This window comes from Magallana gigas, chromosome 7, assembly GCF_963853765.1.
Source record: "Magallana gigas chromosome 7, xbMagGiga1.1, whole genome shotgun sequence".
NCBI lineage: Eukaryota > Metazoa > Mollusca > Bivalvia > Ostreida > Ostreidae > Magallana > Magallana gigas.
This window is the reverse complement of record NC_088859.1, coordinates 1,442,151-1,465,058: the sequence shown is the minus strand read 5'-3', so window position 1 is coordinate 1,465,058 and position 22,908 is coordinate 1,442,151. Positions and strand designations below refer to the sequence as shown.

The 22,908-nt window shown below is 32.3% G+C and overlaps 2 protein-coding genes across 8 annotated transcripts in view; one reads left to right on the top strand and one right to left on the bottom strand.

The window, feature by feature from the left end:
* The window catches only part of LOC105348537 (annexin A7), a 104,108-nt gene that overhangs the window by 21,149 nt on the left and 60,051 nt on the right, over nt 1-22,908 (top strand). The gene's annotated exons all lie outside the window — the stretch shown is intronic.
* Nucleotides 6,017-18,660, bottom strand: LOC105324030 (uncharacterized). 7 transcript variants are annotated; one of them, XM_066066781.1, is made up of 15 exons: nt 18,530-18,643; nt 17,883-17,992; nt 15,715-15,841; nt 13,531-13,698; nt 13,043-13,212; nt 12,349-12,516; nt 11,749-11,916; nt 11,264-11,431; nt 10,686-10,853; nt 8,812-8,979; nt 8,338-8,500; nt 7,860-8,027; nt 7,373-7,540; nt 6,776-6,943; nt 6,017-6,452 (listed from the first exon to the last, which is right to left on the bottom strand). In XM_066066781.1, the coding sequence occupies exons 11-15, from the start codon at nt 8,432-8,434 to the stop codon at nt 6,073-6,075; spliced, it is 981 nt and encodes a 326-aa protein (XP_065922853.1). In that variant the 5' UTR covers nt 8,435-8,500; nt 8,812-8,979; nt 10,686-10,853; nt 11,264-11,431; nt 11,749-11,916; nt 12,349-12,516; nt 13,043-13,212; nt 13,531-13,698; nt 15,715-15,841; nt 17,883-17,992; nt 18,530-18,643; the 3' UTR covers nt 6,017-6,072. The 7 variants fall into 7 exon arrangements, with proteins under 7 accessions (XP_065922853.1, XP_065922855.1, XP_065922859.1 ...); XM_066066783.1 differs by having other exon boundaries at nt 17,883-18,660; XM_066066787.1 differs by lacking the exon at nt 11,749-11,916.

Below are 22,908 nucleotides of genomic sequence, written 5' to 3'. Positions count from 1 at the left end.
AAACATAATTCCAATTAATTAATACATTATTTGCAACAATCTTATATCAAATCGACATCAATTCAACTGTAGTCATCGAAACATTTCACTTTTTAAGGTGTCTTTACTTCCTCGTCGATATTGTTCAGTATTATTTCACCAATGTCAACAACAGTTCATGTAGGTGTAGAGACGTTGCACATCTACATAAACTCTACACTTCAATCTGTACTTGGAGTCGATATCCTTTCACCTTTATCAATATTTTGCATAAATGTCATAATTTGGGCGTTGTCTTACTTTGGTGTCGATTTCGACGATATCGCATCGATATCGAATTGCTTACATCAAATAGGCAAATTCAAATCATCAGTAACAATATCGATATATCGACATAATGCAACTTATCATTATAGTTCGATATCGATGTCGATCAGAGTTGGGGTCAATTACTTTGAAAAGTAATTAATTACTTTCAAATACATTGACAATTTTATCAATTACTTGCAATTACAATTACATTGATTTTTAAAAATGTAATTAATTACTCTCAATTACTTTGGTAAATGTAATTAATTACATTTCAATTACTTTAGTTTTATTTTTTTAAATCTTGAGAACATATACATATATTAACAGCATTAAGATATACAGGGATTTATGCACTGTTATGTTTTTAAAGGTTGTATAGTTCGGTTGAGATCAGATTTCTTGAACATTTCTAGAACAGTTTTCTTAAACATTAAATTCATTCAGTACCACTGAGTTCATTTTTGGTTCTGAAGAATATTTTCTCTATAGCGAATTAATTTTTATTCACATATTAAAACTATGTTTATTCAAAAAGTACAACTTTCGGCAGTACAGCATATCAGGATATAAAAAATAATTGCTACAATTCACAAGAATGGGATATTTTGATTCCATTGGGTCTAAAATCAATGGGGGTTCTTGGGTGTTAGAGAAGTTCACACCTCCACAAAATTAGATCTTTACCTATTACCCTGGGCAGTGTGTCATGCTGTATAAACATATATGAAACATTATGGGACATTTAATTATTGTATAAACAAAAGTCCATGCAAAACATGTAAAATCTATTTATCATTATAAGACACCCTTTTTATATATTTTAAACTTGGAAAAATGTAATTGAGATGTAATTGAAAAGTAATTGAAAATACACAATATTTTTTGAATGTATTTAAATACATTCAATTACTTGTAATTAATTTAAACATATTTTATTGAGTAATCAAATGGATTAGGCAACAGGCAAAGCCTATATAAATCCTCTCCAAAATACAAAGTCAAGAATGGTGTTATAAAATAATCATAGAATATAGTATATAGTATGTAATATAATTTACCAGTTTACAGAGTGATATGTTATTGATATATTTGTATACAAGACAAAGGATAATTGGATAATAAATTATAAGCTTGACTTTTGTCATATGATGATAAATTAACTTGTTGTTTAACATTACACAAATGTACATGAACACATTCATTCCTACATTTATAAACCCATCACCTCATTCATTCATACCGACAGACAGACATAGAATATTGGTGTCATGATCCAGCCCATTTGAAGAAAAAAAAATCAAAAACGCTTAGAAGCTATAATATAACTATGAACATAAGAAACAATTTTACAATTTAAGTTGTATGAAAATTCAGAGCTACCATAAAGAATATAGTTAATATGAAAAGGTACACTAATATCATTAAATTGATTAAAAAGTTTAACTCTTTGTTGAGTGTATCTTGGACACTCAAGAAAAAAATGTATATTACCTTCAGATTCAGACCCACAGTTTGTACATTGACTATCAGCAATTAAAAAATCCTTAAATAAATGAGCATTTAAATTGCTAGCTTTATTCCGTAATTGACATAAAATAATATTTTCTTTCCTATTGCCAAAGCTGTAGTGTTTGCAAGTTTTGGGTATATTTTGGTTTTTGAGTTTTGACTTAAAAATAGACAAAGATGAAGAATGTTTTATTTCTGCATCAAGATTATTCCATAATTTAATTGTAGACGGAGTAAAGCTATTGTAATAAGAAGTAGTCCGACATAGTGGCAGAGAGTAAAAATTGCCATTAGACCTAAGATTATATGCATGTTCAGTTGGAAAGTATGGTTGAATTAAGTCTAACACGTACTGCGGTGCTAAACCATGAATTATTTTGTAGAAAAGAATAAGCTTATGGTTATCCCTTCGAGATTGAAGGGTTTCCCTGCCAAGTTCGCTATATAAGATACTTCTGGATGAGTTAACTCTCAACCCTGTTATTATTCTGGCTGCTTCAATTTGCACTTTTTCAAGCAATTCAGAGTTTTCTTTGGTACAGTTGCCCCACACAACATCACCATATTCCAGTATAGGTCTGATAAAAGCCATGTATATTTTAACCAGTGTTTCTCTATCAATTGTATGCTTGGGCAATCTTAATATATTCAACCTTTTGCATGCTTTTTCATAAATACCATTAATATGATTGGACCAACCACCTGTAGCTGCAAGCCTAAGTGTACATGACTTTTTTTATTGTTTATGATTTCACCATTATATCCAAACAGAATTGCAGGATAGTTTATATTTTTTCTCGTAAAGTCAACATTTACAGTTTTATTTGCATTAAAATCTACAGCCCATGTGTTGGACCAATTTTTTATTATATCAAGGTCATTAGTAATTGATAAAGTTTGTTGTTTGACATCATCATCAATAATAGCAAATAGAGAAGTATCATCTGCAAATAATCTAATATTGTTTGAAATGCTATTAGTATTGTCATTAATGTAAAGCAGGAATAGGAAAGGACCAAGTAGTCTGAACCCTGAGGAACCCCAGTATCTAACATCTGAAATGTAGATGTAGATCCTTCTAATGTTACTCTCTGTTGTCTATAGAGTCAAATAATCTTCTATCCAGCCTAACATGTTACCCCCAAAACCTAGCCCCTTAAGTTTATGGATAAGACCAAGATGCCAAACTCTATCGAATGCTTTAGAAATATCACAGAAGATAAAACGAATATCTTTTCCTTTATCTAAACTTGATATAATTTTATCATAAATTTCTACTAGTTGGTTTACAGTTGAATCCACAGGCTGGATTTAACCCTGACTGAAATTTTGTAAGTAGCTCATTGTCTTTAATGTAATTAAACATATATTTGAACAATACTTTTTCCATAATCTTACACAATGAGCTTGTTAAAGAAATAGGTCTCTAATTATTAAGACTATCAGCACTACCCTTGTTCTTAAACACAGGTGTAACATAGCTTGGATCCAAATATATGGTAGACATTTTTTAGTAAGAGATAGATTGAATAGTTTGGTTAGAGGTTTATATATAGAAGAAGTTGCTTTGAGAATTCTTAGAGAAATACCATCTGGTCCTGGAGGTTTAGTTACATTAAGTATTTTTAATTGGTCAATAACATCTTGCTCAGTTATTATTAGATAGATAGATAGATAGATAGATAGATAGATAGATAGATAGATAGATATATATATATATATATATATATATAAATCCAAAAAATATCGCAGTGTCCGGTTTTATATTTATTAATATAAATATAAATATATATATATATATATATATATATATATATATATATATATATATATATATATATATATATATATATATATACTCAAACTTGCTTATTTATTGGGTCTGCTCTGTATTTATGAATTATTGGGCCAACTGTTATCTGTAGTTATGCGAAGACGGGATCAGATTGATAATATCCAAATGTCTGGAAGCTATGTATAGCATAAAAACGAGACTAAATTGTTTACCAACTGTATATATGCCTATTGCATTTAAACTGTAGAATTGGGTCTTGGACCCTATTGTTGAAAATTGTATATATATTCCGAAATCAGTTGGTGGGTCTAATAAGTTATGATCGATTTATACTTGTATTTCCGTTAATTTCTGCCATTCTTGAAAGCTATGATTATATTATTTAAAAATAAATTAACTTACAACGGTTACTGTTTATATGGTTTTGCATTTACATCATAGTTTTGTGTCGTTGACCCAATTATTTAAAATATATTAGCTAAAAAAAGAAACTGTGCATTACTTAAAAAACATTTAAGGTGCGCAATTATTACTTTCGATGTCAGCCTTATAAAATAAAGAAGCTGTACGGTTTTTCCGGGGACCAAGTAAATATTATGCAGTAAACCAACGAGAACCACATGTCGCTATTGAATCGTAAACACGTAGTAGACCGCCATGCTTTGCGATTCATTCAATTAATTGGAGAATGGGTTCGACGAAAACATTGTCATGTGAAAAATGAAAACACTAAAGTACCAACCGTTCTAAAGTTATGGCCAAGGATAAAATTTTCAAAAGTAGGTCAAACTCGATGGTCAAATTGTTGGTACCGTAGGGAAGGTCTAATGCAATATCTATATTCTCCTGGCTTGCAAAAACTGTCTTAAATTTGATAATTTCATCGCAACCGAGTAACACGGCGAGGTAAGATTACGTCGATAAGGTGAGAACTCCACAACGAAATACTTTGAACTGGGCTGCAACAATATGCTATTGGTGTACATGAGAAATCTTTCCTATCATCAATTAAAAATGTTTTATATAGTCATATGGACACTTTAGAATAACACGAACTCTTCAGTTCCATGGCCAGTACTATTAAGAGCAAAATATTACTCCAAAAGTGTACAGTCAAACAATTCAGAAATTATTTAATTCTGGTTACTTGTCTCTCATACATGTAGTATTTCCTGTGCACTGCAGGCTCATGTGACACAGACATTTTTGTTTAGAAAAAAAGGGGGGGGGGATATCTACTTGGTGCATAAAAGTAAAATTTAAACTAATATGTATAAGCTGAAAACTTATTTTAAAAAAATCAATATTTCAAAAGTGTATATCACAAAATCTAATATGCATTCATAAAAATGTTACATTGTACAGTAAAGTACATGATAATCCAGGTCAGCTTCTAAAATTGTAGCTATGTCACAATGGTTTCCATAGAAAGTCAAAGTGCATAGGGACAAATTTAAAAAAAATCAACAAATCTGATAATTGAAAAAAAAAACAACTTTTTGTAAAGTTCTGCATACAGTAATTTTTGTTTTTGGATACCTGAAACGACATTAATATCGTTGACATCATGTATCATATCTTTGAAAATTGTTTAAGTTTACCCTTCTCTTAATTCCATTTCTTTTAAGGTATTCAATGTATAATGAAGGGATATTGAAGAATTTTGAATCATTTTAAACCAGTTAAATGTGTATTGCTAAATAACAATGAAAGTGAAATAAATCAAATTCACATGACTGACAACATATAAGAAGCCGGTCATTTTGCACTTTAAATTTTTTTAAAGAGTTATCTCCCCTTGTTGAAAAAAAGAAAATTTTAATTTCGTCAAAATATCTGCGGTAAATGATTTATTTTATTTCATATTTTAATAAAGAGAAAGTTTATGCATGTATTAACCAAGAGAGTTTTAAAAATTTCAAGTTACTTTTTACAATATTATATTAAAACATACGTTTCCCATAGACTTCAATGCAAAATTCAATGTGTACTTAGTTGGACCATAATCAATATTTTGAAAATTCCTTTGGTGGAGAATTTTTATTTGATAACACCTTCAAAATGACATAATGATTAAGAATACCGGACCATTCATTTATTAGGTACAAAATGTGGTCGTTATACATCGAATACCTTAAGTTCCATATGCATTCGATTGAATATTTATCAATTTAGCCTAGCATTTAAAATATGTTTGTTTCTCATTTGTTGACGAAAACATCATTCCTGTGTTCTCTATTGTCAATGTTTATCTGATAAACTTCCAGTATGTCATGCAAGTGTTACATGTTGCACACCAGTTTGTAGCATAATAATTAAAGCATGAGCCCAATAAAAAGATCTTCACTCGCTGATTGATTTAAAAGTAAAAAAAAAAAAAACCAAGAGACTAAGACAGAAATAGCAGTAAAATTTCCAAAACATATTCAGAAAAATAGTTTTATCAATCTAATTAGTTACCTTCATGTTGAGCTAAATCATACAAAATTTACAAACACTGCATATAAATTTCTTCTTTCAATACATTCAATGGTCTGCAAAGCTTTCTTCGATGACAATAAATAAATTCGAAAAATTCCTTCATAATCATCATACACTGGCATATAATCAATCCTTTTTGCATAACAAAAGGCATTAACTTCGTCATATATACAGTATTTTCTTGTTGACACAAAACCAATAGACTTAGAATGAAGAATTTCATCAATGAGTGTTTCATTGGTTATCCAAGAGCCATGACTATCTTTCTCTGTGTAGAGCTTAGACATTCCTATGCAGGTTGCTGATACATCTCTTTGGATATCTTCACTGATGCTGAAAACTTCTTGGTCACCCTGTGTTTCATCAGTTCTCATTTCTACAATACGAAATCATATCTTGGATATAGATATACCGTCAGAAAGTTAAAACAAACTGAGTCAAGATTTGCAATAAAAATGAAAAAGAGTCTAGAACATGTATCTGAACTATTGGGTCACACATGTGAGACCACACTATAGGGCCTACATTCATCAATTACCAATACTATTCTAACCTGATAAGAACATAGACCCTATAATATGAGGTTACATTTAAGACAAAACCAATTGCTAAGCATCAACATAAGGACATTTTTGCTGAAAATTCTGGCCTATTAGTTAGACAATATTGTGAATTATACAAATGTATCAAATACATTACCATTGCCAAGATCCTCAATGAGTGTTTCATTGGGTATCCTAGAGCCATGACTATCTTTCTCTGTGTAGAGCCCAGGCTCTCCAGTGCAGGTTGATGATACATATCTTTGGTTTTCCTCACTGATGCTAAAAACCTCTTGATCACATTGTGTTTTATCAGTTCTCATTTCTACAATACGTAATCGTATTTTAGATACAGAAATTCTATCAGTAAGTAAATACAAAATATGTAATGTTTTGCAATAAAAAAGAGTCAAGAACATAATTCTGAGCTATTTAGTCACACATGTCAGACAACACTATAGGGCCTGCATTTATCAATTACCAATACTATTCTGACATGTAAAGAAAATGGACCCTATAATATGTTGTTACTTTAAGACAAACCAATTGCTAATCATCAACATGTAGATATATTTGCTGAAAAGATGGGTTTTATTGTTAGACAATATTGTGAATCATATGAATGTATCAAATACATTAACAATACATTGAAGACAAAACCAATTTCTAAACATCAAGATGTGGAAATTTTGGCTGAAAATAATGTCCTAGTGTGACAATATTGTGAATCACATGAATGTATCAAATACATTACCATTGCCAAGATCCTCAATGAATGTTTCATTGGTTGTCCTAGAATCATGACTATCCTTCTCTGTGTAGAGCCCAGGCTCTCCTGTACAGGTTGCTGATACATATCTTTGGTTTTCCATACTGATGCTGAAAACTCCTTTGTTACCCTGAGTTTCATCAGCACTCATTTCTACAATACGTATTCATATTCAAAATACATATACACTGTCAGAAAGTTAAAACAAAATGAGTCAAGTTTTGTGATAAAATAGAGTCAAGAACATGTATCTGAACTATTGGGTCACACATGTCAGACCACACTATTGGGCCTACATTTATTAATTACCAATACTATTCTAACCTGTCAAGAACATGGACTCTATACAATATGGTGACATTTACTTACAACACCAATTGCTAAGCAACAACAGGTGGACATTTTTGCTGAGAAACATGGGCCTAATAGTTAGAAAATAATGTGAATCATACGAATGTATCAAATACATTACCATTGCCAAGATCCTCAATGAGTGTTTCATTGGTTATCCTAGAGCCATGACTATCTTTCTCTGTGTAGAGCTTAGACATTCCTATGCCGGTTGCTGATACATCTCCTTGGATATCTTCACTGATGCTGAAAACTCCTTGGTCACCCTGTGTTTCATCAATTCTCATTTCTGCAATACGTAATCATATCTTAGATACAGATATACTGTTAGAAAAAAAATGAGTCAAGTTTTGCAATAAAAAAGAGTCTAGAACATGTATCTGAACTATTGGGTCACACATGTCAGACCACACTATAGGGCCTGTATTTATCAATTACCAATACTATTCTAACCTGTTAAGTACATGGACCATATAATATGAGGTTACATTTAAGACAAAACCAATTGCTAAGCATCAACGTAAGTACATTTTTGTTGAAAATTCTGGCCTATTAGTTAGACAATATTATAAATCATATTTAGGTATCAAATACATTACCATTGCCAAAATCCTCAATGAGTATTGGGTATCCTAGAGCCATGACTATCTTTCTCTGCGTAGAGCCCAGGCTCTCTGGTGCAGATTGCTGATACATATCTTTGGTTTTCCTCTATGATGCTGAAAACTCCTTGGTCACCCTGTGTTTTATCAGCACTCATTTCTACAATACGTAATCTTATCTTAGATATAGATATTCTATCCGTAAGTAAATACAAAATGTTTTATAATAAAAAGGATTAAGAACATAATTCTGAGCTACTGAGTCACACATGTCAGACGACACTATAGGGTCTGCATTTATCAATTACCAATACTATTCTAACCTGTCAAGAACTTGGATCCTATAATATAGGGTTACATTTAATAAGACAAACCAATTTCTAATCATCAATATGTAGACATTTTTGCTGAAAACATGGGCCTTATTGTTAAAAAATATTGCGAATCTTATGAATGTATCAAATACATTACCATTGCCAAGATCTTCAATGAATATTTCATTGGTTGTCCTAGAGCCATGACTATCTTTCTCTGTGTAGAGCCAAGACTCTCCGGTGCAGGTTGCTGATACATATCTTTGGTTTTCCATACTGATGCTGAAAACTCTTTGGTCACCCTGGTTTTCATCAGCACTCATTTCTACAATACGTATTCATATTCCAAATACATATACACTGTCAGAAAGTTAAAACAAAAATAAAACATGTCAGAACACACTATTGGGCCTGCATTTACGTGCATCAATTACCAATACTATTCTAACCTGTCAAGAACATGGACCCTATAAAATAGGGTGACATTTAATAGCGAGCGCAGCTCGCCGGCGCGCAGCGCCGACGCGAAGCGAGCTCTACCGGCAAGGCGTGTGTGAATAGAAAATTCAGACTAGTTGCACAATCATTCAACGGATTTTTTTGGCGTCAGTAAATCGGACCAGTAATGCATCGTTTTAATCGTCCCAGTAGTTCCCTGTAATCATGGCAATTTTATCACTTCACACTCTCACGAGAATCAGCAAGACAAATTTAGACAGTAAAAACAATAACGATGTAAGCGACATACAGTCAATGTTACCTCTAAAGTTCACCTCAGTACACTTTCAATCAAAAATAATCGTGTGACGTCACAAACGTTTACACATTGATCCGATATATTTTTTCGGAGTCAGTAAATTTTGACCCACAATTCATAGTACCAATGGTTTCCAACCTCACGTTCCAACATCACGTTCTCCCGAGAATCAAAGTAAAACCTTTGAAAAGCTTATAAAATGTGTAATTTTAAGAACATCATGCTTTTTAAGTAAATAAAACAGTATACTTCGCATACTTTTATTTCTCAGGGGAGTTTTAAAGAGTAAGACGACAACTTAACCAACGTCAGCTTTGACGTCACAATAAGCACTGATAAGGGGAAATTACTCTAATTGAAGTTATTGTAAATCTGCTGAAATGACCAAAATCCTCTTAAAATCTTGCAAAGGTTAAGATAAAGAACAGCTGACGAATAAGGACATTTCTTCAGATACAGGAAACAGTTGTGAATTGCACTAATTTGGATGAATGCTCACAAATATTTTATTCACTATAATTACGGTAATTTCCTGAAACGCCTTTTTTAAAGGGGGTGGGTGGGTGGATGGCAGCCTCATCCAAAAAATCTTTGCAAGCAAAAAGAAAAATAAATCATGAAAATTCTAATCCTTCAGCTTATTAGCAGTTCAATGGTTTCTTTATTTTCACTTCCATTTATTACATGCGGGGGGGGGGGGGGGGGGGGGGGGCAACACCATGTTCTTTTAACATGATAAGCAAATATTTTTAATTTTAAATTTTAAAAATGAAAAAAATTTTAGCATTGGGGGAGCCTAATGATGAGTCAAGTTTTATATGTAAGTTTAAGAAAAAATGTCTACTGCCAAAAAAAAGGGGGAAATCAATCAATCAATCGTAATCACAATCACTTTAAAAGAGGAGATGCAGTGCAATGAATATTTATATATTAAAATCTTTATTATTTAACAACATTGTATCTGAGATTAAACTATTGTTCTACATATAAATAAATAAATTATAGCAAATCTTATAAACTATGAATAATGAAAATTTACTGAAAAATAGGTATGTTTTATTTTTTGGCATTCAAATTTCACGTTGTTAATTTTATTTTTTTAATTTATTATAATTCATTGTTTGATCACATGCTGTGCTCGCCCCAACGGTCGCACCGTAAAACATATTACAACACCAATTGCTAAGCAACAACATGTGGACATTTTTGCTGAGAAACATGGGCTTATAGTTAGATAATATTGTGAATCATGCAAATGTATTCGAATACATTACCATTGCCAAGATCTTCATTGAGCATTTCATTGGTTATTCTAGAGCCATGACTATCTGTCTCTGTGTAGAGCCCAGACTCTCCAGTGCAGGTTGCTGAAACATATCTTTGGTTTTCCTCTATGATGCTGAAAACTCCTTGGTTACCCTGTGTTTCATCAGTACTCATTTCTACAATACATAATCATATCCCAAATACAGATATACTGTCAGAAGGTTTAATCAATTGAGTCAACCTGAGTTTCATCAGCACTCATTTCTACAATACGTATTCATATTCCAAATATATATACACTGTCAGAAAGTTAAAACAAAATTAGTCAAGTTTTGTGACAAAATAGAGTCAAGAACATATATCTGAACTATTGGGTCACACATGTCAGACCACACTATAGAGCCTACATTTACATGTATCAATTACCAATACAATTCTAGCCCGTTAAGAACATGGACCCTATAATATCGGGTTACATTTGAGACAAACCAATTGCTAATCATCAACATGTAGACAGTTTTGATGAAAACATGGGCCTAATAGTCAGATTATATTGTGAATCATACAAATGTATCAAATACATTACCATTGCCAAGATCCTCAATGAGTGTTTCAATGGTTGTCCTAGAATCATGACTATCTTTCTCTGTGTAGAGCCCAGGCTCTCCAGTTCAGGTTGCTGAAACATATCTTTGGTTTTCCTCTCTGATGCTGAAAACTCCTTGGTTACCCTGTGTTTCATCAGTTCTCATTTCTACAATACATAATCATATCCCAAATACAGATATACTGTCAGAAAGTTTAATCAAAATGAGTAAGGTTTTGCAATAAAAAAGAGTCTAGAACATGTATCTGAACTATTGGGTCACACGTGTCAGACCACACTATAGGGCCTATATATTTCAATTACCAATTCTACTCTAATCTGTCAAGAACATGGACCCCATAATATGGGGTTACATTTAAGACAAACCAATTGCTAATCAACAATATGTAGACATTTTTGCTAAGAAACATGGGCCTAATAGTTAGACAATATTGTGAATCAGACAAATGTATCAAATACATTACCACTGCCAAAATCCTCAATGAGTGTTTCATTGGGTGTCCTAGAATCATGACTATCTGTCTCTGTGTAGAGCCCATGCTTTTCTATGCAGGTTGCTGATACATATCTTTGGTTTTTCCCTCTGATGCTGAAAACTCCTTGGTCACCCTGTGTTTCATCAGTCCTCATTTCTTCAATACATAATCATATTCCAAATAGAGATTTTCTGTCAGAAAGTTAAATCAAAATGAGTAATGTTTTGCGATGAAAAAAGGTCTAGAACATGTATCTGAATTATTGGGTCACATGTGTCAGACCACATTATTGGGCCTATATTTATCAATTACCAATTCTATTCTAATCTGTCAAGAACATTGACCCTATAATATTGGGATACATTTAAGACAAACCAATTGCTAAGCATCAACATTTGGACATTTTTATGAAAAAATGGGCCTTATTGTTAGACAATATCTTGAATCTTATGAATGTTTCAAATATATTACCAATATATTTAAGACAAAACCAATTTCTAAGCATCCAGATGTGGAAATTTTCGGTGAAAATAATGTCCTATTAGTTAGACAATATTGTGAATCATACAAATGTATCAAATACATTACCATTGCCAAGATCCTCAATGAGTGTTTCATTGGTTATTCTAGAGCCATGACTATCTGTCTCTGTGTAGAGCCCAGGCTTTTCTATGCAGGTTGCTGATAGATATCTTTGGTTTTCCTCACTGATGCTGAAAACTCTTTGGTCACCCTGTGTTTCATCAGTTCTCATTTCTACAATACGTTTTCATATTCCAAATGCATATACACTGTCAGAAAGTTAAATCAAAATGAGTCACGTTTTGTGATAAAATAGAGTCTAGAACATGTATCTGAACTATTGGGTCACACATCTCAGACCACATTATTGGGCCTGTATTTATCAAATACCAATTCTATTCTAATCTGTCGAGAACATGGACCATATAATATGGGGTTACATTTATTATAAGACAAACCAATTGCTAAGCATCAACATGTGGACATTTTTGCTGATTATAATGGCCTAATAGTTAAACATTATTGTGAATCTTATGAATGTATCAACTATATTACCAATATATTTAAGACAAAACCAATTATTAAGCATCCAGATGTGGAAATTTTCGGAGATCTGTCAAGAACATGGACCCTATAAAATGGAGTGACATTTAATACAACACCAACTGCCAAGCAACAACATGTGGACATTTTTGCTGAGAAACATGGGCTTATAGTTAGATAATATTGTGAATCATGCAAATGTATTCGAATACATTACCATTGCCAAGATCTTCATTGAGCATTTCATTTGTTATCCTAGAGCCATGACTATCTGTCTCTGTGTAGAGCCCAGGCTCTCCAGTGCAGGTTGCTGAAACATATCTTTGGTTTTCCTCTCTGATGCTGAAAACTCCTTGGTCACCCTGTGTTTGACATCAGTTCTCATTTCTGCAATATGTAATCATATCTTAGATATATATATATACTGTCAGTAAGTGAAAACAAAATGACTCGGGTTTTGCAATAAAAAGAGTCTAGAACATGTATCTGAACTATTGGATCACACATGTCAGACTACACTATAGGGCCTATATATTTCAAATACCAATTCTACTCTAATCTGTCAAGAACATGGACCCTATAATATGGGGTTACATTTAAGACAAACCAATTGCTAATCATCAACATGTAGACATTTTTGCTGAGAAATATGGGCCTAATAGTTAGACAACATTGTGAATCATACAAATGTATCAAATACATTACCATTGCCAAGATCCTCAATGAGTGTTTCATTGGTTATTCTAGAGCCATGACTATCTGTCTCTGTGTAGAGCCCAGGCTTATCTATGCAGGTTGCTGATACATATCTTTGGTTTTCCTCTATGATGCTGAAAACTCCTTGGTCACCCTGTGTTTCATCAGTTCTCATTTCTACAATACATAATCATATTCCAAATAAAGATTTTCTGTCAGAAAGTCAAATCAAAATGAGGAATGTTTTGCGATGAAAAAAGGTCTAGAACATGTATCTGAATTATTGGGTCACACGTGTCAGACCACACTATAGGGTATATATTTATCAATGTATCAATTACCAATGCTTTTTTAATCTGTCTAGAACATGGACTCTATACTATGGGGTTACATTTAAGACAAACCAAATGCTAATCATCAGTAAAATTGTTTCTGCTAATTGTTGTTAAAATGCAGATAACAATTTGCACACACTAAATTTAGTTGTCTAGCTTTCAATCTTTAGTTTCACACTATAGAAAAAGTTATCCTTAACTTGCCTGAGGCTCTAGGCAATTATTTGAAAAATTCACATACATCAGATGAACATTAGGGCATGGAAAAGCATTCAGATGCATAGACAGAATACTAAGACATTTAATAGTGATACATATACCTTTTTTTACTGCATGTCTGTATTCCATGAAAGGAATAACCTTGTCCACCTCACACTATTATAGAAGATAACTACACAAATGAAAAGCAAGAAAATGGATGATATTATTTCCGTTATAAGGAGAGTTACATTTTCCATTTTCTTTTCCATGTCACTTCCTGTCACGTTTATGACCCAATAATACTGTGCTACATGTAAATACACATATCCAAGAGTCTTAGACCCAATAGTAATATATATTTCTAGACCCAACATTTTCATTAACTACTTTTGAGAAAAAGAAGTCTTCATCAGTCCTCAATATTACCAGTAACTGATCATGAAATATATCCACTTGTCCATCCATCAAGTTTCCAACCCCATTAATGTAACTTGTCAGAATTCCTAATTAACCTGCCCAAATCTGAACATATATAAAGAATTTTGAAGAGCTAAAAGATATATCGGTAATAATATTTAACATTAATTTGTAACTTAAAACAATTAGGGAATAAAGTCTTCTCATTTGCTATTTTCAACCATTAATGTTGATTTAACAGTCGCAAACCGAGTTTTATCGGCAAGTGGAGCCGGTAAAACAGATATTTTATATTTTAACTTTAGTGCAAATTATGCATATTGTTTGATGTTAACACCTTCTTTTATAAGAAATATATGTCAATAAAGTTTGTGTTTTAGCGTCATTCTTTTTTATGACACGTACAATCAAAAGCTTTCACTCTTGTTAATGCTTGTTTAACTCCCTAAAAAAATTAGTGCATTAGCCATCGTAATCAAAATGCTTTTTCTAAACTTTACAATTGGAAAATGCAGTATTACTGTCTGCAACTTAGTCTTGATCCCCACTGTCAATTAACAATATCTATAGTGAAAAGAGACTGAACCATGATGGCATCATTTCAAAACTATGACAGCTAGTGGCTAAAAATTCTGTGGAATATTAATTTTAAAAAAATCATATTCACAATATTCTTCGAAGGTAAAACGATTCTCATGCTAATCAGACAAGTCTGTCTGGAAATCGACCTGCCTTATCACAAAATGAACTGGACACAGACAATCATGAGACACATGCCCTAGACAGGGCTAGTGGATTTGCGCATCATGTCTCCCTGATCTTCAAAACTTCTTTTTAATTTGCTTTGAAAAGAAAAGTGAAGTGTCACTACATTTTGGGTCTAGGTTAGTCCTTGAAAGTATTTTTGATATTGTGTGAATTCTAATTTTGAACATGGGCACCATAAGTGTAGAATCCCTGCACAAGAGAACATTGAACCTCATGTCAATCATTACATCTGTTACACATGGACAAACTTTCTTACTTTAAAACACAAGTTACTAGATCCCTTCGACTTTGCTTAAAAGGAAAATAACATACATGTTTTGAAAATATTTTCAAATCAGTGCTCATTATCAAAGGAGTGATAAACATTAATTGTTTTTTTTTTACAGTCTACAGGGCAGGTTATCAGCCACTTACTGCCTCGAAAAAAAAAATTCAGCATCTATATTTACCTACTAGTACAAAACTGACTTACCAGTACTTGGTCTTCTTGTGAAAAAACTTGTAAGCACTCTCCTTTGGTTCTTCTATGCATAATTTGCCCCTGTATTCTGCAATAAAATCCCCTTAATATACAGGTTTTTCTGTTACAACTCCCCAGTCTGCAAAAAATAAAGAATTTTAAAGCTGAACACCGCTCGTAAATAGGCACTGTCCGCCATATTTCTCTTTCATCACTGCTGTCCCTACAACCCCTATATAAGGCACAGACCTCTAAACTGTTCAAAGTACTTTGCTGTAGAGGTCTCACCTGTGTGGACGTACATCTCGCCTCGCTGTGTTATTCGGTCGCGATGAAATTATCACATTTTACGCACTTTTTTACAGCCAGGAGAATACTAACATCAAATAATTTGGTCAATGCATTATTTACAAACAGAGTATGCACATAGAATAAGAAACAAATGCATAAAATCGAAAGACCACGAAAGGAATACTACACGTCGACCACGAGTTTCAGGTGTGCAATCGGGTGTATCGGAATCGAAGGGTTTATATACCAGGTATCTGTGTGACGGTGCCTATTTACGAGCGGTGTTCAGCTTTAACATCAGAGATAAACAAATTTACGTTTCAGAATCTAAGAAGGAGCTAGTGATGATTTTCATTTCTACTACAGCTATTGCCAAGATCAAAGAAATGCTGCAGACATTATTTACTAGGGCTGGGACGATACTATACTTAGCCGATTTGGTAAATATCACGATACATGAGATGCGATATGATACGTATCACGATACATTGCAACTAAATGAAAACATGAATAATGGTTCAAAATGTATTCAATCTGTTGATGTATTACCGCATGTCCAAAGTTGTTTTATTATATTTAAAATAAGAGTTGCACAATTTACACATTATTTTAGTCTCGTATCCACTACTTTTTCATAAACAAGTAATCCAAAAGTTGTCCACACTCCAGATTTAGCTTCATAACAGGTTTGACTACCTTACGAGGTATTTGCCGATTTCGGCCATCTTTGTACTTTCGTATTAGGCGAGCGGACTAAAAATAGCTGATATGTGAAGCTCAAATATTTTTGGAAAATAAAAAAAAAAGGTTGCTTAGGTATCGTTGTATTAATGGTAAATGTATCGATCCAAATTCCTCAAAATAAATACCATGATGCATCAGTGCATCGGTGGATTGTCCCATCCCTATTATTCACCAATAAATGACAAACTTCATTAAAAACAAATAATAATTAAAACAAATATTAACATTAGAAACAATATTTATATTATACAGTTGGTATGAATTTTCACTGTAGAATCTAATTCTTATTTTGAACATATCGATGCATTGTCTTCTGCAGTCTAATGAGTTTGTATTGCCTAAAACAGCTGATAAATGTCACTTTTTATAGCTAAGTTGGGCTGTTCCACTGACCTCCTCACAATATTTAATACACTACATGATTTTACTTTTGAAGCAAAGAAGTAGACAACTGAAATTTACTTTCATAAAAGATAATTAATATATGTTACAAACAGATTTATAAATACGTGCAATAAAGAATATTTTTAAACCAACAAATGCTAAAATCGTCTGCATCCCATGCAATTGATATACAAGTAAAAACAAATTGATCCTCTAGTGTTAAATGAAACATTGTGTAATCAAGACGTAGTGGCCTTTGTTTGTTTTGTTTTCTATAGAGGAACCGATCAGTCCTATTTTAGAGCTGTAAGTAGAATAGAAAAAAGTCCTTGTTGTCGTGAATGATGCAGAATAACCTCTGAGGTCGATAAATGTTGTTTGAAATATAAAAGTCTCAGCGAATGCCTCAGCTTTAATATTTCAAACAACATCTTTTACCTTGGGGGTTAATTATTCTGCAACATTCACAAAATTGCAGACTATTTCTTAAATCTAAATAGAAGTGAAACAACTCATTACTGTATCAATTCGTTTCAGTAGTGTTTAAATCTAAAGCAAACAAACAAGTATTTTTTTAATATTTATATGAAAAATGTGTTTATTTACCTAGGAGCAATTAACTTGGGCAAAATATCAACACTTCATTCACCAGAGTTTTATCAATAAATGCAAAGAATACCTCTCAGAGAAAAAATAATAAATATAAACCAGGAGCAACCCATGTACATGAAATTTACAGGTGTATTATTACATGTACTTACGTATCTCATCACAAATGATAATCCAAATTTTTTTGAGGAATTCTAAATCCCTTTTTCTTTCAATGCATTCTTTGGCCACCATTAGAGGCGTTTTACGTTTGTTGTTTCTTCTGAAAGCAAAAGAAAAAAAGTGTGCGTTGATCAGCTGATGTTCCGATAGAAGACATTAACTTTTATATGCTTGTGCCCCCTCAATAATAACATCTGATGACCTTCTTTTTTGGGGGTTATTTTTTTTGTCAGTCAAGGAATTTTGTGCCCCCCCCCCCCAAACTGAAAATCATTTTCAAAATGTATGGTTGTGCCCCCCACCCCCCCCCCCCCTTCTTAAGTGAAATTCCTTCCTACGGACCTGGTTCTGTTCATACAGGCAATACACTCGAATGTTATAAAGAATAGAGAATATAACCTTAACACTTTTAAAATCCTTAATTGTTTCTGTGCTTTTTAGGTATAGTCAAGACAATTCAGTTAGGCAGAGGAATTTCGAACTCCAATAAAAACGAAGGTTTCTTCAGCATTATACCTTTCAACGACATTATACCTTTCAAATATTTCAATCTTTGATAGTGTTCATATTAATATATTACACAATTAATTCCATTGGACCCTATTAAAGCAGTGTAAATGTAAAAATGTATATATACCTCTGCATCATAGTGGCAACCACTTCGTGGGTCTTCGGTGAATTTCGGTTCATTCTGCATCTAATTTCGCGCCATTTTCACGCGACTTCTGATTGGACAATGACAATATGTGACCCTCACGGGAAATTAAAGCCCAACAGTTCGAGTTACAGACAAACAGTTCATTTTACACATATAATTGTTGGGTCGATGACACAACAGCTCAAAAAAGACCCGACAATTAAACAAAGACCCAACAACAAGCTCATAAATTTGCAGTTGACCAGACAATTGACCAAGTTTATATATATATATATATATATATATATATATATATATATATATATATATATATATATATATATATATATATATATATATATATATATAAATAAAACAGAATGCGACAGTCCAAATCAAATAAATTGTTTACTGTTAGCGCTTTCAGCTAACATTCGAGTTTCAAAAACAGCTATAATTGATTTTAAACTTGCATCAGAACTATGAAGATACTTAAAAGTAATACAGTATCAGTAAATATGCGATAAAATCTCCGTGCAAAAGGTTGATTAAAAAGAATAAATATTTCTCTTCTTTTAAATTATTTGTGTATGCAATTTGACAATGCCCCGAAATTGTGGAAACATTTCGGGGCATCGAATTTGACCATCTTTATGTTTGTTACATGTTTGCTTATTTAATTTGCTTTTCGGAAGCTTAAATAACTGATGCATTTAAAGGTTTGGGAGAGGACTGATATTTGTTTTTATTAGATATCCTTTATCTATCTATTTTATGGTGGGGGTGGGGGGGGGGGGGTGGGGGGGTTATTGCATATAGAGTCATCAGAAGTGTGCAGAACTTAAACTATATCTGGATATTCAAAATGTTTTGATCTCTTTTGGTAAAATTGTAAGAAATCTAAAATTGTAGAAAATTATTAATCAATTCTACTTCAAACAATTAAAGACGATGAAAGGAAGTATAGAAGAAAAACATTATTGCAAAAAAAAAAAATTGACGTTCATGACGTCGTGACGTTTTCGACGAGCTACGTCAAAGTCGTGTTAACATCTCTTACTAAAATTGTCACAAAATGCTTAAAATAAACAAGATCTTGGACTTTCAGAAAGAGTTGACTAATCAGTATTGACAAAAAAGTGAGTTTTTGAAATTTTGACCTTAAGGGCCCTTTTCTCGTGACGGCAGTCATATATATTTAGGATAAATCTATTTTCGATTAAGTTTCGGGTTAAATATTTTAATAAAATAGTCATCTTTTGTGATTCGGGCGATTTCATTTGAAGTCCACATTTTGTAAAACGAACATTGACCCACAGTTAAAAATTGATTCCAAAGTATGTGAAATCACATATAGTTGGTATCTCTTTGCTTTTGAAACAATGTCCCCTAAGACTTCACATCTCTTTTTCAATTTAGATTTTCTTTGCAGATTCATAATGGAAAAAAAATTAACAGCCATAATAAATGTGGTGGAGAATATTGTTGCCAAAACTTATCAAATAAAAGGTTGCTTAATCAATGCAAAATTACAAAAACAGCAAGATGACATGGTGAAAAAGACCCTGGATGAAATTTTACAGATGGCAGAAATAATTTCAACTCATGGAAAGACAAGCAAAGAACAATTTTCTAAAACTGAAATATTGGCTAGAGATGGAAAGCTGGAGCTGGCAAGGTTAAAAAAGGAGAATTTTAAGCTTAAAGAAAGGTTTGATGACTATGAGGCAGAAGTGACGGATGAATCCTTTAACAGTCTACCCTCCTCACAGGAACTTCTACCCTCCTCGCAGGAACTTCTTCCTTCCTCACAGGAAGATACTCCAGCCAAGAAACAAATGATTTCTGATACTGATATGGAGAAAACGTTTGTCCCTACTGAAGAAGAAATAGGAGCTTCGGAAAAGAAACATTGAAAAAAAATGACAGTAATATTCAAAAGCTGTCGTTGACTGTTCATCTACTTAATCTTTATGTTCTTTAAAACATGTGTAAATTATACACATTCAATTATCATGTTCATTTATTGTCATAAACCAAATTTACAAATTATGTGTTCTTTTTACTTGTATCTAATTAAAGTAAAGTAAAATTCTACTATGTAAATTATAAACATGTCTTTTGGTTGTCACTATTGTACATAACACTTTTACATGTTTTGATTTATTCAATAAATTTATTGGTTTAGATTGATGAAAGAAAAAAATGTTTGTTTGCAAATCAAACAATAGAGCTTAAAAGTTATATCAAGAAAATGATGCATATTAATGAAGGAAGAGAAGCATGTAGCAAAAATAAAATCAAAGAACAATCGGACATATATATTATTCTTTTTAAAAACATTTCTTACTTATATTTTTATGCGTGATTTCTATACTATACATATATGTGTGTATGTTTTACGATGTGGCCGGATATTTTATCGATTAATGTAAGAGGTAACGGTAGGGTAACTGTGTAGAATAATTGATGTGAAAAATATGTAAACTTAAAAATAGTCACTCGTAGAAAAATTCATGATTTAGAGTGTTATAATTAGTAAGGTGTACCGGTTGTTAATTTTTGGTCCAGGGCGAAGTCCCTTGGTTGAAACGCCTTTATTGGTCGGCTAAACAAATTCACTAATTTTATATGCTGCGTTCCATTACGACTCGCGTGAAAAAGTATTTCTAATCTGCTTTACGATACCTTTAAATGCATTGAAGTCCTTTTTTAGAATAGAAGGTCTTTTTTCCAGAATTTAGTTGTATAGTTCTAAATTAAATTTTAAGGAATAAATTTTATTTCTACCTAAGTCATAAAGTATAACATAGCTTGGAACATATAAACCGCATCCTGGTTTATAAAGCGTAAATTAACTGTCGCAAGTTATATTACATTGTATAACATATAAAGTACAAATTAAATTCATTCTTTAAATATAAAACTGCGATTTTCTTTCAAAGGTTTAGATTTTGAGACCTCTGGTTATGCTACTTGAAGCTTCTGCCGGCAGAAATACCAGAAACATAATTATATCATTTCCTTTTTTTCTTTCGCCCTTTCATAAATATCAGTAAATTGATCAGTTCATTAAACAATACAGGTGAATCTCGATAACTCGAACTTCAAGGGACCATGATTAAACTTCGAGAGATCAAGAGTTCGAGAGATCAAAAGTTTAAAAAAAATCCGGAATTTTTTGTTCCGGTCATTTTGGTTCTTAAATTATAATAACCGGAAATTTATATTTATAACATGGAAGGATAGTCTGACATGATTTCAATCGTATTTTCTGCTACATTACTTCAATTTAAACAATATAGAACTTACTTGTGTGGTTATTAAGTGTATTTTTTCACGTTAAATATCTTTTAATTATATTATGTTTTCTTAATCATTACGTTAGAATATTTTAAATAAAGAGCATTTACCGTAACTTTCACAAGTTATTGAAATTAATAGATCACTTACAAATTACCTATCGACCCTTGGAAGAAAGCAAGGGGTAGTGTCACTTACGTAATCAACCAATTAACACTACCACGCTAGCCCCCAAGAGTTCAATCAAACATCCAGGTAAGGTCCACGCGGAGCTATAATTATACGCTTGATCAACCGCGTGTGTACACAGCAACCACTTCGAGTTATCAAGAGTGAAAAACAATGAAATATATGTAACGGGACCCAGGTGTTACTTCGAGAGATCAAGAACTTCGAGAGATCGGAGTTCGAGAGATCAAGAGTAAATTTGCTTAGTTATATAGAGAAAAAAATTGGGACCGTGAGTTCACTTCGAGAGATCAAGAACTTCGAGAGATCGAAGTTTGAGCCATCAAGTGTCACCTGTATTAAGAAAATCAGTCTGTTTAAGTTTAGATAAACAAATCTGATAAATTTGAACTACAAATCTTAAAACAATCGGAATCTTTTTCATTCCATGATCGGAAATAAAATCAACCAAACAATTTGCCGAAAAATTAAATTCGTAACTCTTTAGATTCCGACATAACTCCGTAACACTATTGTTTCTACATTGATAGTTATCTTCCTGGCATTTTTTAGCCGTTCGGTAACAAAATTGACAAAATTAACTTTATCAGCTTTTATTTTCAACAGTGATTAGTACATATCATTTTCTACCCTTAAATTATATTTTTTTTAAAATTTAAATCTACCGTCTGGTTTTTAATTTGAGTCATCTCAAAATACCAAAATGTCTAAGATAAATTTATACGCGCACGTGTCCATCACTCAAATGATCCCTGCTTACAGTACCCGCAACGTTATTTTTTACAAGATAAACGATAGGATAGGATTCACGCACGATAGGATAGCATTAACGCACGATAGAACAGTATACACGCACGAAAGGATAGGATTAACGCACGATATAACAG